The 15,903-nt window shown below is 40.7% G+C and overlaps 2 protein-coding genes across 2 annotated transcripts in view; one reads left to right on the top strand and one right to left on the bottom strand.

Moving 5' to 3' along the window:
- Positions 1-2,841, top strand: part of ctnnal1 (catenin alpha like 1) — a 68,698-nt gene extending 65,857 nt beyond the window's left edge. Inside the window, exon 19 of the mRNA XM_062980833.1 lies at positions 511-2,841. Within this exon, the coding sequence (XP_062836903.1) occupies positions 511-537 (27 nt within the window). The 3' untranslated portion in view covers positions 538-2,841. The remainder of the gene's footprint in view (positions 1-510) is intronic.
- abitram (actin binding transcription modulator) lies at positions 2,588-13,164 on the bottom strand. The gene is made up of 7 exons (XM_003219826.3): positions 13,146-13,164; positions 8,426-8,683; positions 6,972-7,023; positions 4,869-4,998; positions 3,163-3,239; positions 3,018-3,087; positions 2,588-2,938 (listed from the first exon to the last, which is right to left on the bottom strand). The coding sequence occupies exons 1-7, from the start codon at positions 13,162-13,164 to the stop codon at positions 2,789-2,791; spliced, it is 756 nt and encodes a 251-aa protein (XP_003219874.3). The 3' UTR covers positions 2,588-2,788.
- Positions 13,165-15,903: the final 2,739 nt, after the last annotated feature.

Below are 15,903 nucleotides of genomic sequence, written 5' to 3'. Positions count from 1 at the left end.
AGAGAGGCAACATCATATTCACTCTATGTCCTGGGCTGCGAATCCCTAGGATGAAATCCCCTCACAAGAAAGCTTGGAAACAGATTCCTTTATTATTCAGATGAATACAAGATGGAGAGAAAGTTACTTTTGAGCTTTATGTGTGAAAACCATTGCTAATATTGTCAGGCAAACCCCCTCCTTCTCGAACCTCTGTACTTACTTTGTTTACCATACTCAAATCCCCCAACTATTGCTCTACTGCTAGCCCCATTACTATCCCTCTTTGATTGTTATGGCTCCGGCCCTTTTGCTCAAATATTCTCAGAATCCATATATTCAGCATGCATACTCACCATCCCTCCTCCATTCAGGCCTGCTGCTGGGGAGAAAACAGGTGGGTAGACAGATGCTACATATCCCTGAAGGTCTGACACACACTTGATAAGGAAGATTTTTTTTACTTATGTAGAAATTTTGTCATACATCATTTGATTGTTTTGATCGTTATTGTCCATTCTTCTTGACCAGGTGGAGCTTCATCAATCATGGAACTAACTGGCTGTGTTTCAAGTTCCTTAATTTACAAAGTTGTTGCCTTTGACTATATAAACATACCACCTTGCACCCAGGATTCTGTTTGGTTCATTGGGTTTTTTTCTCTCATATGCATTTTTCTTGCCATGAACTTTGTAATTCCTCACCTCCTTTGCTCTCCCATAATGCAGTTCCCAAGTTTCCAATTTTGGGATTGTTACTTTGGTCTTGTTGCATCTTAATTAAACCCAAGATATTCAATCCATTCATTACACATATTGGAGCCCCCCGATGGCACAATGGGTTAAACTCTTCTGTCAGCAGGATTGCTGCCCGAAAGGTCGGCGGTCGAATCCGGGGAGCAGAATGAGTTCCCGTCTGTTAGCTCCAGCTTCCCATGTGGGGACATGATAGAAGCCTCCCACAGGATGGTAAAACATCTGGACGTCTCCTGGGCAATGTCCTTGAAGACAGCCAATTCTCTCACACCAGAAGCAACCTGCAGTTTCTCAAGTCGCTCCTGACACGGAAAAAAAATTACACGTATTTTAATATTGGTCATTCCTCCTTTCTCTGCACTTTTGCCTGGCCTTAGAATAGAAGCCAAACAAGTGTGTGTGTGTGTGTGTTGGGGGGGGGGGGGGTAGGATCCCCAGTTCTATTCAATTTTGAGATGCAAAATGGAGCTGTATGGCATTTTCAGTTCTTCAGTCACCCCAATTGTATCTCTACTTTCACCTGAGGCTTGTGCCAAAAGATACAGAGTGTGAAGGAATGTCCTGAGGACCAGGCGCACATCTGAAATAGGGACAGCTGAGTTTGCTGGTTAAGATTTTAGCTCTAGCATTGGCTGGCAAGCATTGTACCCATTCAAGTGTGTGCTTCAATGCTAAAATCCCCAACAAGAAAATAGTACCAAGTTTGATTAAAAGTTATCAAATTTAGGAATTATTTTCAATAAACACATGACAAATTATGCAATTTAAATAAAAGCTTTTATTGATACTGAGGAATGGAAAAGTATTTTGGCAGTGCTCCTTTAGAATCATAGAGAATCATAGAATCATAGAATAGTAGAGTTGGAAGAGACCTCAAGGGCCATCTAGTCCAACCCCCCGCTAAGAAGCAGGAAATCGCATTCAAAGCACCCCCGACAGATGGCCATCCAGCCTCTGCTTAAAAGCTTCCAAAGAAGGTGCCTCCACCACATTCCGGGGGAGAGAGTTCCACTGCCGAACAGCCCTCACAGTGAGGAAGTTCTTCCTGATGTTCAGGTGGAATCTCCTTTCCTGTAGTTTGAAGCCATTGTTCCGTGTCCTAGTCTGCAGGGCAGCAGAAAATAAGCTTGCTCCCTCCTCCCTATGACTTCCCCTCACATATTTGTACATGGCTATCATGTCTCCTCTCAGCCTTCTCTTCTGCAGGCTAAACATGCCCAGCTCTTTAAGCCTCTCCTCATAGGGCTTGTTCTCCAGACCCTTAATCATTTTAGTTGCCCTCCTCTGGACGCTTTCCAGCTTGTCAGCATCTCCCTTCATCTGCGGTGCCCAAAACTGGACACAGTATTCCAGGTGTGGTCTGACCAAGGCAGAATAGAGGGGGAGCATGACTTCCCTGGATCTAGACGTTATTCCCCTATTGATGCAGGCCAAAATCCCATTGGCTTTTTTAGCTGCCGCATCACATTGTAGGCTCATGTTTAACTTGTTGTCCACGAGGACTCCAAGATCTTTTTCGCACACACTGCTGTCAAGCCAGGCGTCCCCCATTCTGTATCTTTGATTTCCATTTTTTCTGCCGAAGTGAAGTATTTTGCATTTGTCCCTGTTGAACTTCATTTTGTTAGTTTCGGCCCATCTCTCTAGTCTGTCAAGATCGTTTTGAATTCTGCTCCTGTCTTCTGGAGTGTTAGCTATCCCTCCGAGTTTGGTGTCATCTGCAAACTTGATGATCGTGCCTTCTAACCCTTCGTCTAAGTCGTCTAAGTCTTTAAATACAACAGTGCTGTTATAATCCAATCAGGTTTTGTTCATACCACTGGAAGTTATTTAAGCAAATACTTGATACTTCATATACTTAAAGCCCGGTTTTATTGGGTCTCATCTGGCTGGAAAAAATTTTTTTTAAACTTTCCCATCATGCTGTTCCAGTTTTACAGTATTTTTCCCAATTCTTGACTCCTTTCTCAAGTATGAAAGTTCATAAAGTCACTTTATTATGGGATATACTGGAATCTATATTATACAATTCATATTTCTGCTATGAAATGTATTTAGTTCTCACTCTGTATTGTATCATGAAGTGTGATTAAACGTTTTGCCAACACTTCTTCATATTCTTTCCGTGTCAAGAGTCCCTCAGTTATTCTTTTGCTTTCTTCAAACTTTGGTAATACAACTGCAATGTATCCCTCTGTGGAAGGCTAAGGGGAAAAACAGAAGTGAGACAAAAAAGCACAGGGAAGGTGCAAATGTGGCTGATAATTCATTTGAAATCCTCACCTTTTCTTGAAGGAGTGATGGGTTTTCCAAAATATTTTCATTTACTTCTATCAATTTCCCTCGTATACAGCTGTAAAAAAATGTGCAGTTTAGTAATCTGATCAATAAAAGCAAGGCAACTATCAAAAAAGCCTCACAATGGTACCTGTATATGGTGTATTCATCTCCATCTGTGCAGAATATTCGACATAGAGGGGCAAGTTCTGTTAGAAACTGAGCTCCCTGCAGAAACAGAGCATGCAGAAATTAGGATTGCAAGAAAAGGACATACAGCAAACAGCTGGCCAATTTGTGACGCCAACAAGTATAATTTAAAACTGAACAAGCTATTCTGCATACAGCAGAGTCTGGCTTACCAAACATAAATGGGCCAGCATTGGATAAGCAAAAATGTTGGATAAGAAGGAGGGATTAAGGAAAAGCCTATTAAACATCAAATTGAGTTATGATTTTACAAATTAAGCATCAAAATATCATGTTTACAATAAGTCTGCCAATTGACTGGGAGCGTAGCAGCACTTGTGTTGTTGGGCGTGTTGGCCCGCTGTGCCTTGCTGCCTAGAGAAACAGCTGTGGATCTGGGCAGGAGGCAGAATGCGTTGGATAATACAGAACATTGGATAAGCGAGACTCTACTGTATATCTAAATAGATCTGGCCAGGACAAAATATATAAAAATAATTTACATTATATAATACAGATCATCAGATTTTCCCTTGCTTCTTCATGAAACACAATATGCTGATCTTATGTTTTCTACTGTCTCTTGGCATAATGTATCTTACAAGTTAATATTACATATATATGGGAAAAAGTAGGTGGTGGGCTTATTTTTGTTTGTTTTGTTTCCTTGCTTTATGGAAATGCTGTGCCATGCCCAAATAAATTGAGACAACAAGTATTTGATTTGTTAAGACTAAGTCCCACACATTTCAGTATGCTTGAATCAGACTTTAGCCCTCGGCAGCTTGTCTGTTTGTTCCTGTTGTGATTAGTATCACCTATTCTCTCTAAGCTGTCATTATGATTCAGAGCAGTGGAGAGCGAAGCATGAATACCAAAATGAAGTTGGTGAGGCATGCACACAAAAGGAGAAATGTTCCTTTATTTGGTAAACTGGCCATCCAGCCATTTCTTTTGCACCTTGTGCCCTGATCTTAGATTACCTTCTAGTTTTCTTCTTCCCAATAAGAATTCAGAGACCGTTCCCCTATCTCCCCCCAGAGATCCCTACTGCCCAGCAATAGGTCATAATAAGTGTCATCTGCCAGCAAAGCACATATATGCACGACTTCACACTGCACAATGGATTCCCTTCCTTCATGGTACTGATACCTCTACTGATGCCTCTACTTAAAAATGTCTAGAGAAGGAGACTCCACCTTGCTCAGAGGCAGCATATTCCACTGCCGACCAGCTCATAGAGGCTGGATCTACACTGCCCTATATCCTAGGATCTGGTCCCAGATTATCTTCTTATCCCAGATTATCTGGCTGTGTAGACTCATACAATCCAGCTCAATGCCTATAATCTGGGATCAGATCCTGGGATATAGGGCAGTGTAGATCCAGCCACAGTCAGGACATTGTTCCAAATGTTTAGGTGGAATCTTTTATCCTGCCGTTTAAGTCTAGGGAAAAAATTATTTCCTGATAGAGCTGTTCTGCAATGGAATATGCTACTTTAGAGAATACAGTCCCTTAAAGAGAAAAGAACCTTAGGATATATAACTGATTTTGATTATAAAACCATTCTTGCTCAGAACCATCAGAATATTTTAAAAAACAAACAAATAAAATTTCCTAAACAGCGTTGCTTACACCGAGGAATCAAGTAAAAATGGTCCATACCCGTTTGGATTTCCCAGAGACCTTATTTTGCAGTCGGCTGCAATTGGCACTTATCTGGTAACTAATACTCTCGATTTGTTTTCCCTTTTGAAGAACAGGATGGGCATCAGCTATAGTGATAACACAGATTCTACAAGAAAAGACATTAGAACAATCATCTTTTTAGTTCCGTCGCTGCATGAAGCAACAGTCTGACACCACTAGGGTAACTGATGAATGCCACATGATATTATAGTAGTTGTTCCTTTACTCACGTTCCACAGATAATTTATTGTGAGAAACCCTGATGTTCTTACAATTTTAGCCAGAGAAATAAAACAGCCAGTATAAAAGAAGGTACTAGCTGATGTAAAAAGTCACAAGGTTTTTCAATATAAAATGATTTAAATGCAGTTACTGGAAGAAAAACCCAGGTGTAATAAAATACTTCTGTTCAAAACAGTGATTTTACTTTTAAGAGGCAGTGGCCTCCGTCCTGTTGCAAATAAGACATCCTGTTCAAAACAAAATTTATCTTCATCAAAGTTAAGAACATTCCAATTTGTTGGATTGGCACCAAAGACTAAAATAACCCAATATTCTGTAACTATAGTCAGATGTTTTTGAGGTAGAGTAGAGTCTCACTTATCCAAGCTAAACGGGCCGGCAGAAGCTTGGATAAGCGATATATCTTGGGATAATGAGGGATTGAGGAAAAGCCTATTAAACGTCAAATTAGGTTATGATTTTACAAATTAAGCACCAAAACATGTTATACAACAAATTTGACAAAAAAGGTAGTTCAATACGCAGTAATGTTATTTTGTAATTACGGTATTTACACATTTACCACCAAAATATCACGATATATTGAAAATATTGATTACAAAAATGGCTTGGATAATCCAGAGGCTTGGATAAGCGAGACTCTACTGTACTTGTCAAAATTTCAGGAAGGAGAAGGTTCTCTCCCCCCCCCCCCCCCCCCCCAAAAACTGCCCCTGTTCACATGTTTTCTGAACTGGAAGTTCTGTGGCCAGAAGAGAGATGGCAGCAAAAAAGAGCCCCCAGAAGGTAATCCATCCCTGTTTTCAAGAAAAAGGGCAAGATTTTGAATCAACTTGATGAAATATGATACTCTACATCCACTTCCTTCCCTCCACACATGGAACCGATATGATGGCTACTGGTTCAAATTGTTCCCCTTCCATTTAGCCACTGGAGAGCCAGGCAGGGTGGACTGGAAGATTGCTGCCTTCTTTGCAGAGCTGCTTCAGCCAACAGACATGTAAAAGGAGGCATCAGCAGCTACCAAGCAATTTATACATAAGGTGAGTGTGTCTGTCATTGCAAACAAGATGAAAGGGACTCGTGTTTTCACAGCAACCCAAAAATATATATACATAGGTATATGCTACCAACAAGCTTCCAGTGAACATGTCTAGCGGTCATTATGCTCCTCTAATCCTTTTAGACTTCCACTTAATGGCCTGTTCTTTCACTAGTCCACTAGGTCACCCTTTAATAGTAATAGACTCCATCATAAGTCTGAAGAAGCCAAAAGTACAAAAAATGGGAAGATTATTTATTCTAGACCAGTGTGGTCCAACCTTTAATTACCTGAGGCCCAATCAAACTTTAGTATAGGAATGTGAGGACCAGAGACATTCCAGAAAGAAAACGAATTACATAATTAATATTGAATTACATAATTAAAATATTAATACTGAATTACATAATTAAAATATTTTTCCAATAAGAAGGGCAAGGGCCAACAAAAATGAATTGGTGGGCTGCATGCAGCCCATGAGCCGTGGGTTGGGCCACACTGTTCTAGACTAGCCTAGAGTCCTACTACTCCATGTTTCTGTTGCATATTTTGGACTTTCAGCTTCTGGTTTCAATGTTTCAGAACCCTCTGATTTTAATGCTTCAAACTTCTGGTTTGTGACCGTAATAAACAAATCCATTCACCCCATATTTCTCTGTATTAGTTTTCATACTGGGCAAAGAAAAACAAAAATATGGCTGGAATCTTATGTTTACTTATTTGGGATTAAATCCTGTTGGACACAGGATCCTATCTGAATAAACAAACGGATAATGGGACTGTGAAGAGCTTACCTGTTAGAATGCTGTAACACACAATGGTCTTCACACAGATTGCCTTTTACATCTAAAGAAAAAGGAATTCCCATTACTTGGTAATCTCTAGACCAAATTTTGCAGAATGCAGGCTGAGTGGAATTATGTGAGGCTTCTCCTGCTTAAAGCTATAAATTAGTCTTAGGCCCCACTGACCATTTAAGGGAGTTTGAAGCTAGTGTCAAACTGCGGCAGTCAGACAAATTCCCACAAAGACGCATGAGAGAATGCTCTTAATGCTCACCAGTACCCTGTGGTTTGTAATAATAACTAAATACAGCTGTCTATTCTCAACAATATCTGAAAAATATGCACCACAGTAAAGGTTCAAAACATAGAACACGATATGTATATTAGAGCATCATATACACAATAATGTTAACAATAATACAAATAATAATACAACTGATAATCCAATTCTGTCAGCTGTAGTGGCACACAGTTGTAACTTAGAGTATAAAGATTTTTAGATTGCAATCATCCTGATTTAATTGCTACACAGAGCAGTTTTCAGTATATGTCTGATATATGTTTTAAACCAGATTATATGAGTCTCCACTGCCAGATAATCTGGAATAAGAAGATAATCTGGGATCAGATCCTGGGATATAGGGCCAAGATGCATACAAAATAACTGACTGTCACTGATTACAAAGTAGGACTGATAAACATTAACCACGGGGCTAAGAAAAGGCCCTTCCACACTGTGCCTTTATCCTAGGATCTGATCCCAGATTATCTGTTTGTCCCAGGTTATCTGACAGTGGGGACTCATATATTCCATTTTAAAGCAAATAATCTGGGATCAGATCCTGGGATATAGGGCAGTGTGGAAGGGCCCAAAGCTACACGCCAATGGATACTGTGAGTTCTCTGAGCTGTATGGCCATGTTCCCGAAGCATTTTCTCCTGACATTTTGCCCACATCTATGGCAGGCATCCTCAGAGATTGTGAGGTCTGTTGGAAACTAGTCAAGTGGGGTTTATATATCTGTGGAAGGACCAGGGTGGGAGAAAGAACTCGTCTGCTTGAGGCAAGTGTAAATGGTGCAATTGGCCACCTTGATTAGCATTGAATGGCCTTGCAGCTTCAAGGCCTAGCTGATTCCTGCCTGAGGGGAATCCTCTGTTGAGAGGTCCATGTGGGAGAAATGTCAGGGGAGAATGCTTCTGGAACATGGCCCTACATCCCGGAAAATTCACAGTAACCCAGTGATTCCGGCCGTGAAAGCCTTCGGCAACACACTGCACTGATGTTTCCTATCTGCCTTATAGCCACCCAGCTGGGCGTTTTGGGTGTATTTTGGGATCCCAGAGATGAGATGCTCAACCTGTAATGCTTTGAGAAAGTCTTTTAAAACATATATCTTGCCCTGATCCCCTCCTCCCTCTGTTTCCGTTCCAATTCACTCCAAAGCTGCTTCTCCCTTTACCTGGCTTGTACCATCGGGTGAAGTAGCGCTCAGTCACCCCGGGCACCGTTGCCATGGCAGCCTCCGCGTCAAATTCCTCCCCCCCCCCCCGTGCTGTGTGAGCATGCGCCGAGCTAACTTCCTTTCCGCCAGCTCCGCGAGGGGTCTCCGCGCGCGCCGTCGTTGTGGGCTCTCCTTCCGCTAAGCGACCCGGAAGACAATCCTCAGCAGGAAGGAGAAGAAGGCACCTTCCTATTTTCCTGGGCAGGAACTTCCGGACTCAAGGATATGTATGCATTACATATGCCACCTCTCTCTGGCAGTGAGGCACAATGACATTATTAATATAATCAAGCATTCAAAGACATGGCCGCGTTAGTCTGGAGCAGGGGTCCCCAAACTTTTTAATCCGAGGGCCGGTCCACAATCCTTCAGACTGTTGAGGGGCCGGATTATCATTTGAAAAAAAAAATACAAAGAAATTCCGATGCACACTGCACATGTCTTTTTTGTAGTGCAAAAACAAGAACAATGAAAGAACAATACAATATTTAAAAATAAAAACAATTTTAACCCAACATACATTTATCAGGATTTCAATGGGAAGTGTGCTCCTGCTTCTGGCCAATGAGATAGTCAAGTTAATTAGGATTGCTGCTGTTGTTGTTGTTGTTGTTGTGTGCCTTCAAGTCATTTCAGACTTTGGGAGAGCCTAAGCCTAAAATATATTTATTTATTATTTATTTATTTACTGCATTTATTTACTACATTTGTATCACAGCCTTCTCACCCCAAAGGGGACTCAGAGTGGCTTACAAATTATATGTACATGCAATATATTATATTATTAGCATAGCACAATATTAGCATTATATATTACTATATTGAACTATACCACTATACTGTAATATTATTAGTAATATTATATGTAATATAGAGTATATAATTAATATTATTATATGGTATTATTATTAGTGTTATATTGTATTAGCATTATATATTACTATATTGAACTATACCACTATACTGTAATATTATTAGTAATATTATATGTAAAATAGAATATATAATTAATATTATTATATGGTATTATTATTTGTGTTATATTGTATTACATTATAATATTATTATCAATATTATATGTATATACAATATATTATATTATAAAACTGAGGGCGGGGGCCAGGTAAATGACCTTGGAGGGCCGCATCCGGCCCCCGGGCCTTAGTTTGGGGACCCCTGGTCTGGAGTAACAGTACGCGAAGGCACTGAGAAGCAGGTTTGAGAATGAAATGCTAGCTGAATCCTTCCTAGACTTGGAATACTTAAAGGCTCTATCGCAGGCATGGGCAAACTTGGGCCCTCCAAGTTTTGGACTTCAACTCCCACAATTCCTAACAGTCGGTCTAGACACACATAATGCAGTTTAACTATTGAGCTGCATTATATGAGGCTACAGTACACTGACCATGTGTTGCAGTTTCATTATGTTACATGAATATCCGCATTATCTGCTTTGAACTGGATTATATGACAGTGTTGACTCATAATGTTTATTTACTCGATTTCAGTAAGGCTTTCAACAAGGTCCCCCACGACCTTCTGGCAAACAAGTTAGTCAAATGTGGGCTAGGCAAAACTACGGTTAGTGGATCTGTAATTGGTTAAGCGAACGAACCCAAAGGGTGCTCACCAATGCGTCATCTTCATCTTGGAAAGAAGTCAAAAGTGGAGTGCCACAGGGTTCCGTCCTGGGCCCGGTTCTGTTCAACATCTTAAACAAAGGGTTAGAAGGCACGATCATCAAGTTTGCAGATGACACCAAACTGGGCGGGATAGCTAACACTCCAGAAGACAGGAGCAGAATTCAAAACAATCTTAACAGATTAGAGATATGGGCCGAAACTAACAAAATGAAGTTCAACAGGGAAAAATGCAAGATACTTCACTTCGGCAGAAAAAATGAAATGCAAAGATACAGAATGGGGGACGCCTGGCTCGACAGCAGTACGTGTGAAAAAGATCTTGGAGTCCTTGTGGACAAGTTAAACATGAGCCTACAATGTGATGCAGCTGTGAAAAAAGCCAACGGGATTCTGGCCTGCATAAATAGGGGTATAGCATCTAGATCCAGGGAAGTCATGCTACCCCTTTATTCTGCCTTGGTCAGGCCACTTCTTGAAGGCTTGCTCCCAAAGCCAGGTTGATTCTCTGCTTTGATAATCTGGATTATATGGTAGTGTAGAAGGGCACTCAGTCTCAAAGGTACTACAAAATCCTTTTGTATAGATATGCCAGGCAAATACAGTCATGTCTTTGAATTCTACTCACACCTATATTGGATCTCTTTATTGCAGCATGAGCAAACTAAGGCTTAGGGGTCAGATGTGGCCCCCTGGGCGGTTACTTCAGGCCCTCATTTTCCTTGCTCTCTTGTTCATGGTGGCCCGCCTCATCCTTATGCCAAAAAGATGAAGAAGGCATGCAGCAGCTAAGAGCCCTCTGGAGCTCTCTCCGCCACCATGTGTCTCACCCTCCTGGCATAAGGATGGTGCGAATGGCCCCATCCTTATGCCAGGAGAACGGCTCAAGGAAGGCACGTGGTTTCTCACTTTCCTCCTGGCATAAGGAGGACAGCCCAAGGATCGGGTGAGGAGGATCAGGGCAGTTGCTGCGTATCTTGCCTTTCTCCCAGCATAAGGATGGGGTGTGCAGCCCTGTCCTTATACCAGGAGAACCACCTGAAGATGACCCAGGCCCTGCCATGTCCTGTCTGTTCCCAAGCCCACCACACCCAATTTGTGCCTGGCCCCCCTCCCTCCTATCCTGGCCCTCTTGGCTGAGCCCAAAATGCAGCCCCAAGGCAAAAAGGTTTGCCCATGCCTGATTTATTGGATCAACTCCAACTGAAGTAGTGGCAGACATACAGAACTTTATCACATTAGGAAATACTCCATTTCATCATCATCATCATCAATTGTTTTACCCCACTCCTACCCTCCACCTCTCCCCCTGGACATAAGTTTGTACAATAAACTACAGAGGTGACATTTGAAATTCAGTCTTAATGTCAGTTTTTCCACTCCACATCTTAATACATTCTCTAAATAATACCTAACTGGCTCCCATACTCTTGTTATAACATTTTCTATTTTATCTATATTGTTCAATTTACAATTTGTTACTTCCACATTTAACATATTAATTATATAACTATACCAGTTTGTCGGAGTCCACTGTTTATCTTTCCAACTCCTCACTAAAACAATTTGCGTACACACTATTAATTTGTCAATCACTCTTTCCTTTTGCACATATACATTCCTGGTATCCTTACATGTAATGCATTTTTATTGTAGAGAAGTTATGTGTAAAACAGAGATTATTGATATGATTTTATTTATTTGTTTGTTAAAGAAAAAAAAAGAGTTATATATTAGCAAGGAAAAGCCTAACATGGAAATCAGCTGGAAGCAGCGTTTGGTAGGTTGCCATGGTAACACAGCTTCCCTTGGGAGAAAAAGGGGGCGTGGCTAAGTTGACAGTTAGAGTATAATTCCCTTTTAAAAAGTTCTGTTGCTGTGAGGGTTTAAAAAGGACAGTTGCGGTTAGGTCTTGGAAAGATTAGGAGCTGTGGAAATCAGCTAAGGACGGCAGCTTATGGTCACTCAGGGGAAAGGCTGGGAATATAAGTTGACCGGGAGATTAGTATACTGTTTTGAAGAGACGTTATTTAAGAAATATCCATTCAAACAAGACGGCATTGTAACTTAAGATCCTGAAACGTTTACGTATTGGAACCATACGCTTATGTACAAATAAACTTGAATTTTATTATTGTTCATAAAGATAAGTCTCCTTGCCTCTCTGTAAGCCTGTTCCCTCACGTTGGTGGCAGTTACCGTACCTATCTATATAAGTTACCGTACTTTCCTATATAAGTTACCATCTCTACTCATTTAAACCCATCAGTTCTGTTATCCTTCCTTATCCCTAAATCCTCCCAGACATACATTCACACATCCTCCATCCCTCCCTCTCACACGTGCACACATCTCCTCAATTGGAGGCAGCAGTGGGATTTAAAAAAAAGAACTTTCCCCTGCCTGAGTTGAGTACCACAAATTGGGCTCTCTTCAATTGTCTATTATTATTTGAAAATTTAACGTTCTATTAATTTCTCCCTGTCGTTTTCCAGTACGCCTGTATTCTGTCATATTCCTATATCGTGATCAAACACACCTCTTTGTTTACAACCATGCCAACACCTGTCCTTTACCCCTGGTAAAAAAGTGAAAGTTGTGCAGGAGTCCTATACCATTTTTGTAACATTTTCCTTCTTACTTCCTTTAATACATTATAGTTTTCCTTTTGCCTAGAATCATAGAATAGTAGAGTTGGAAGAGACCTCATGGGCCATCTAGTCCAACCCCCTGCCAAAAAGCAGGATATGCCTCTGTTTCCATATCCATTCCCAACATTTGAAATATTTCCTCCATTATTTCTTTTACCATTGTAATTTGTTTGTATAGGTATCCTGCCAATTTTTTCTTATCTCTCAAACATTTCCTAATCATCTTCTCAAATGGATTGTCCTGTCCCCTATTTCTCTCCCTCCGTCTATAAATATTTTGTCTTATAACCCAACTTTGGATTCAGTTTCCTACTCCTATCCAATTCTGAATTTCTTTGGAAATGCTCCGTTTCTGACTGTTTGAGAATGATTTCAAACGGGTCTCACCACATGACGTTTGCCCCATCTCATCAGTATTTTATTGGAATCAGGAATCAGCCTGCACAGCATCACAGAATTCTAATGGTGTTTTTTTTTTAAATACTACGGATTCTTCCATTGCTGACGCGTGGCTTTTGGGTGTGATAGGAAAATCTGTATGCATCCCATCAGCAACATTTTTAAAAGGTCACAGAGTGATGTAGGGGGTGTTTTGAATGGATTGGGAGAAGGCAGCCTTCCATGGTTTGATGAGTCAAAGTGCAGTATTTTCAAATCATAAGAATCGTAATAATCAGGTATGATGAAGAAAGAGAGTATGCATCCTGCCTCAATACAGCATGCATCAAGTCCTAAAAAAATATGGGATGCATACTGATATAAACGGATTATATCCCAAGGTGGTAAGGTCCAAAGAGTAGCAAAACCTTTGGCCCTCATTCACTTTTAGACAATAATGTGTAACTCACAAGACTAGTGTCATTGTGGCTGGGGCCGAGCAGAGGCCCCAGACAGACCTCCACCACAGATGAAAGCAAAGACAAAACCCTGTGATAGTTTAGCCTTAGGGTAACCATAAGTCAGAAACAACCTGAAGGCACATAACAAGAAGGTGCGTATAAGGCTGCCCCTTTTATGACTTCCATTTTAACATTAGGAAGAACTTCTTGACTGTAGGAGCTATTTGAGAATGGTAGCAACTGATATTATGTGTGGTGGTCCTTCCTTCCATGAAGATCTTTAAACAGATTGAAGGATTATATCTCAGGGTGTGTTGGCCTGTCTACAACGAAGTTCAGGGATTTCTACAGCAACATAACTTTATTTTTTATAAAATTTACCCTGACATTGGTGTAGTAGTCATATCTTCATCAAATTTCATATTTAGAATCATAGAATTGTAAGAGATCACATGGGCCATCGAGCCCAACCCCTGCCATGCAGGAAAAACACAATGTACCCGACAGATGACCATCCACAGCCTGTTTAATTTTTTCAAAGTCTAGGTTTGAATTATACTGTGGTTTTAAATTATACATTTGTTTTGAGCAGAAAATGTTCCTGTTTAATCTATATATATAAAATGATAAAGTTGTTTGCGCAGTGACTATAACAACAAAACTAAACATCCCAGAAATACGAAATTTGGCAACACAATACAAAAGGCTTGCCTCCAGGTTACAACAACACAACCACACCACAAAACCACAATCCAGACCCACAAAACTCACAACAACGCATCATGCGATAACAACACAATTAAACGCCCCAGAAATACAAAACTTGGCAACACAATGCAAAAGCCTTGCCTCCCAGTTGTAACGACACAACCACACCACAAAACCACACAGGACCCACAAAACTCACAACAACGCATCGTGACTATAACAACACAACTAAACGCCCCGTGAATACGAAACTTGGCAACACAAGGCAAAAGCCTTCCCTCCAGGTTGTAACAACACAACCACACCACAAAACCACAATCCGGACCCATAAAACTCACAACAACGCATCGTGACTATAACAACACAACTAAACGCCCCAGAAATACAAAACTTGGCACACAACTAAACGCCCCAGAAATATAAAACTTGACAACACAACGCAAAAACCTTGCCTCCCGGTTGTAACAACACAACCACACCACAAAACCGCAATCTGGACCCACAAAACTCACAACAATGCATTGTGACTATAACAACACAACTAAACGCCCCAGAAATACGAAACTTGGCACACAACTAAACACCCCAGAAACACAAAACTTGACAACACAACACAAAAGCCTTTTCTCCCGGTTGTAACAACACAACTACACCACAAAACCACAATCCGGACCCACAAAACTCACAACAACGCATTGTGACTATAACACAACAAAACACCCCAGAAATACAAAATTTGACAACACAACGCAAAAGCCTTGCCTCCCAGTTGTAAGAACACAACCACAACACAAAACCACAATCCGGACCCACAAAACTCACAACAACGCATCATGACTATAACAACACAACTAAACGCCCCAGAAATACGAAACTTGGCAACACAACACAAAAGCATTCCCTCCCGATTGTAACAACACAACCACACCACAAAACCACAATCCGGACCCACAAAACTCACAACAATGCATCGTGACTATAACAACACAACTAAACGCCCCAGAAATACAAAACTTGGCACACAACTAAACGACCCAGAAATACAAAACTTCGCAACACAACACAAAAGCCTTGCCTCTCAGTTGTAACAACACAACCACACCACAAAACCACAATCCAGACCCACAAAACTCACAACAACGCATTGTGACTATAACAAATACAACATTTGACAACACAACTCATCCACCTCCCCAATCCCTACATTCACACTTGGCCTCCAAAAAAACAATTACAATAATAACAATGACAACAACAACAACAATAAGAATCAACACCATCACAGGCAAGAAACAGCCAGGCACTGAGGCTGAGAGGCCAGTCAGTGCTACACTGAGCCTCCAAAAAACAATACAGTAGCATCTAACTTATCCAACCTTCATAATCACTACAACAACAATAATAATAAACACCTACACAGGCAAAACAAAAAAAGGACTATTGTACCACAATAAAAATATAAACTGCACTCAGCAGAATCAGACATTACAACTAACAACAAACCAAAGACAACAGGGATCTCAAGCAATTATCAATCAACACAAAAATTGAAGAAGGTAACAGACTTCAAATACTACTACTAATGTGAGTATAAAGAA

This window comes from Anolis carolinensis, chromosome 4 (assembly GCF_035594765.1).
Source record: "Anolis carolinensis isolate JA03-04 chromosome 4, rAnoCar3.1.pri, whole genome shotgun sequence".
NCBI classification, from domain to species: domain Eukaryota; kingdom Metazoa; phylum Chordata; class Lepidosauria; order Squamata; family Dactyloidae; genus Anolis; species Anolis carolinensis.
This window is presented reverse-complemented; position numbering and strand designations above follow the sequence as displayed.

Coding starts and splice junctions, on each gene's coding strand:
- abitram (XM_003219826.3), bottom strand. Junction 4,999..6,971: donor GTGTTACAGCATTCTAACAG/GTAAGCTCTTCA, acceptor CTTTTCTTGTAG/AATCTGTGTTATCACTATAG. Junction 3,088..3,162: donor GATGAATACACCATATACAG/GTACCATTGTGA, acceptor ATTTTTTTACAG/CTGTATACGAGGGAAATTGA.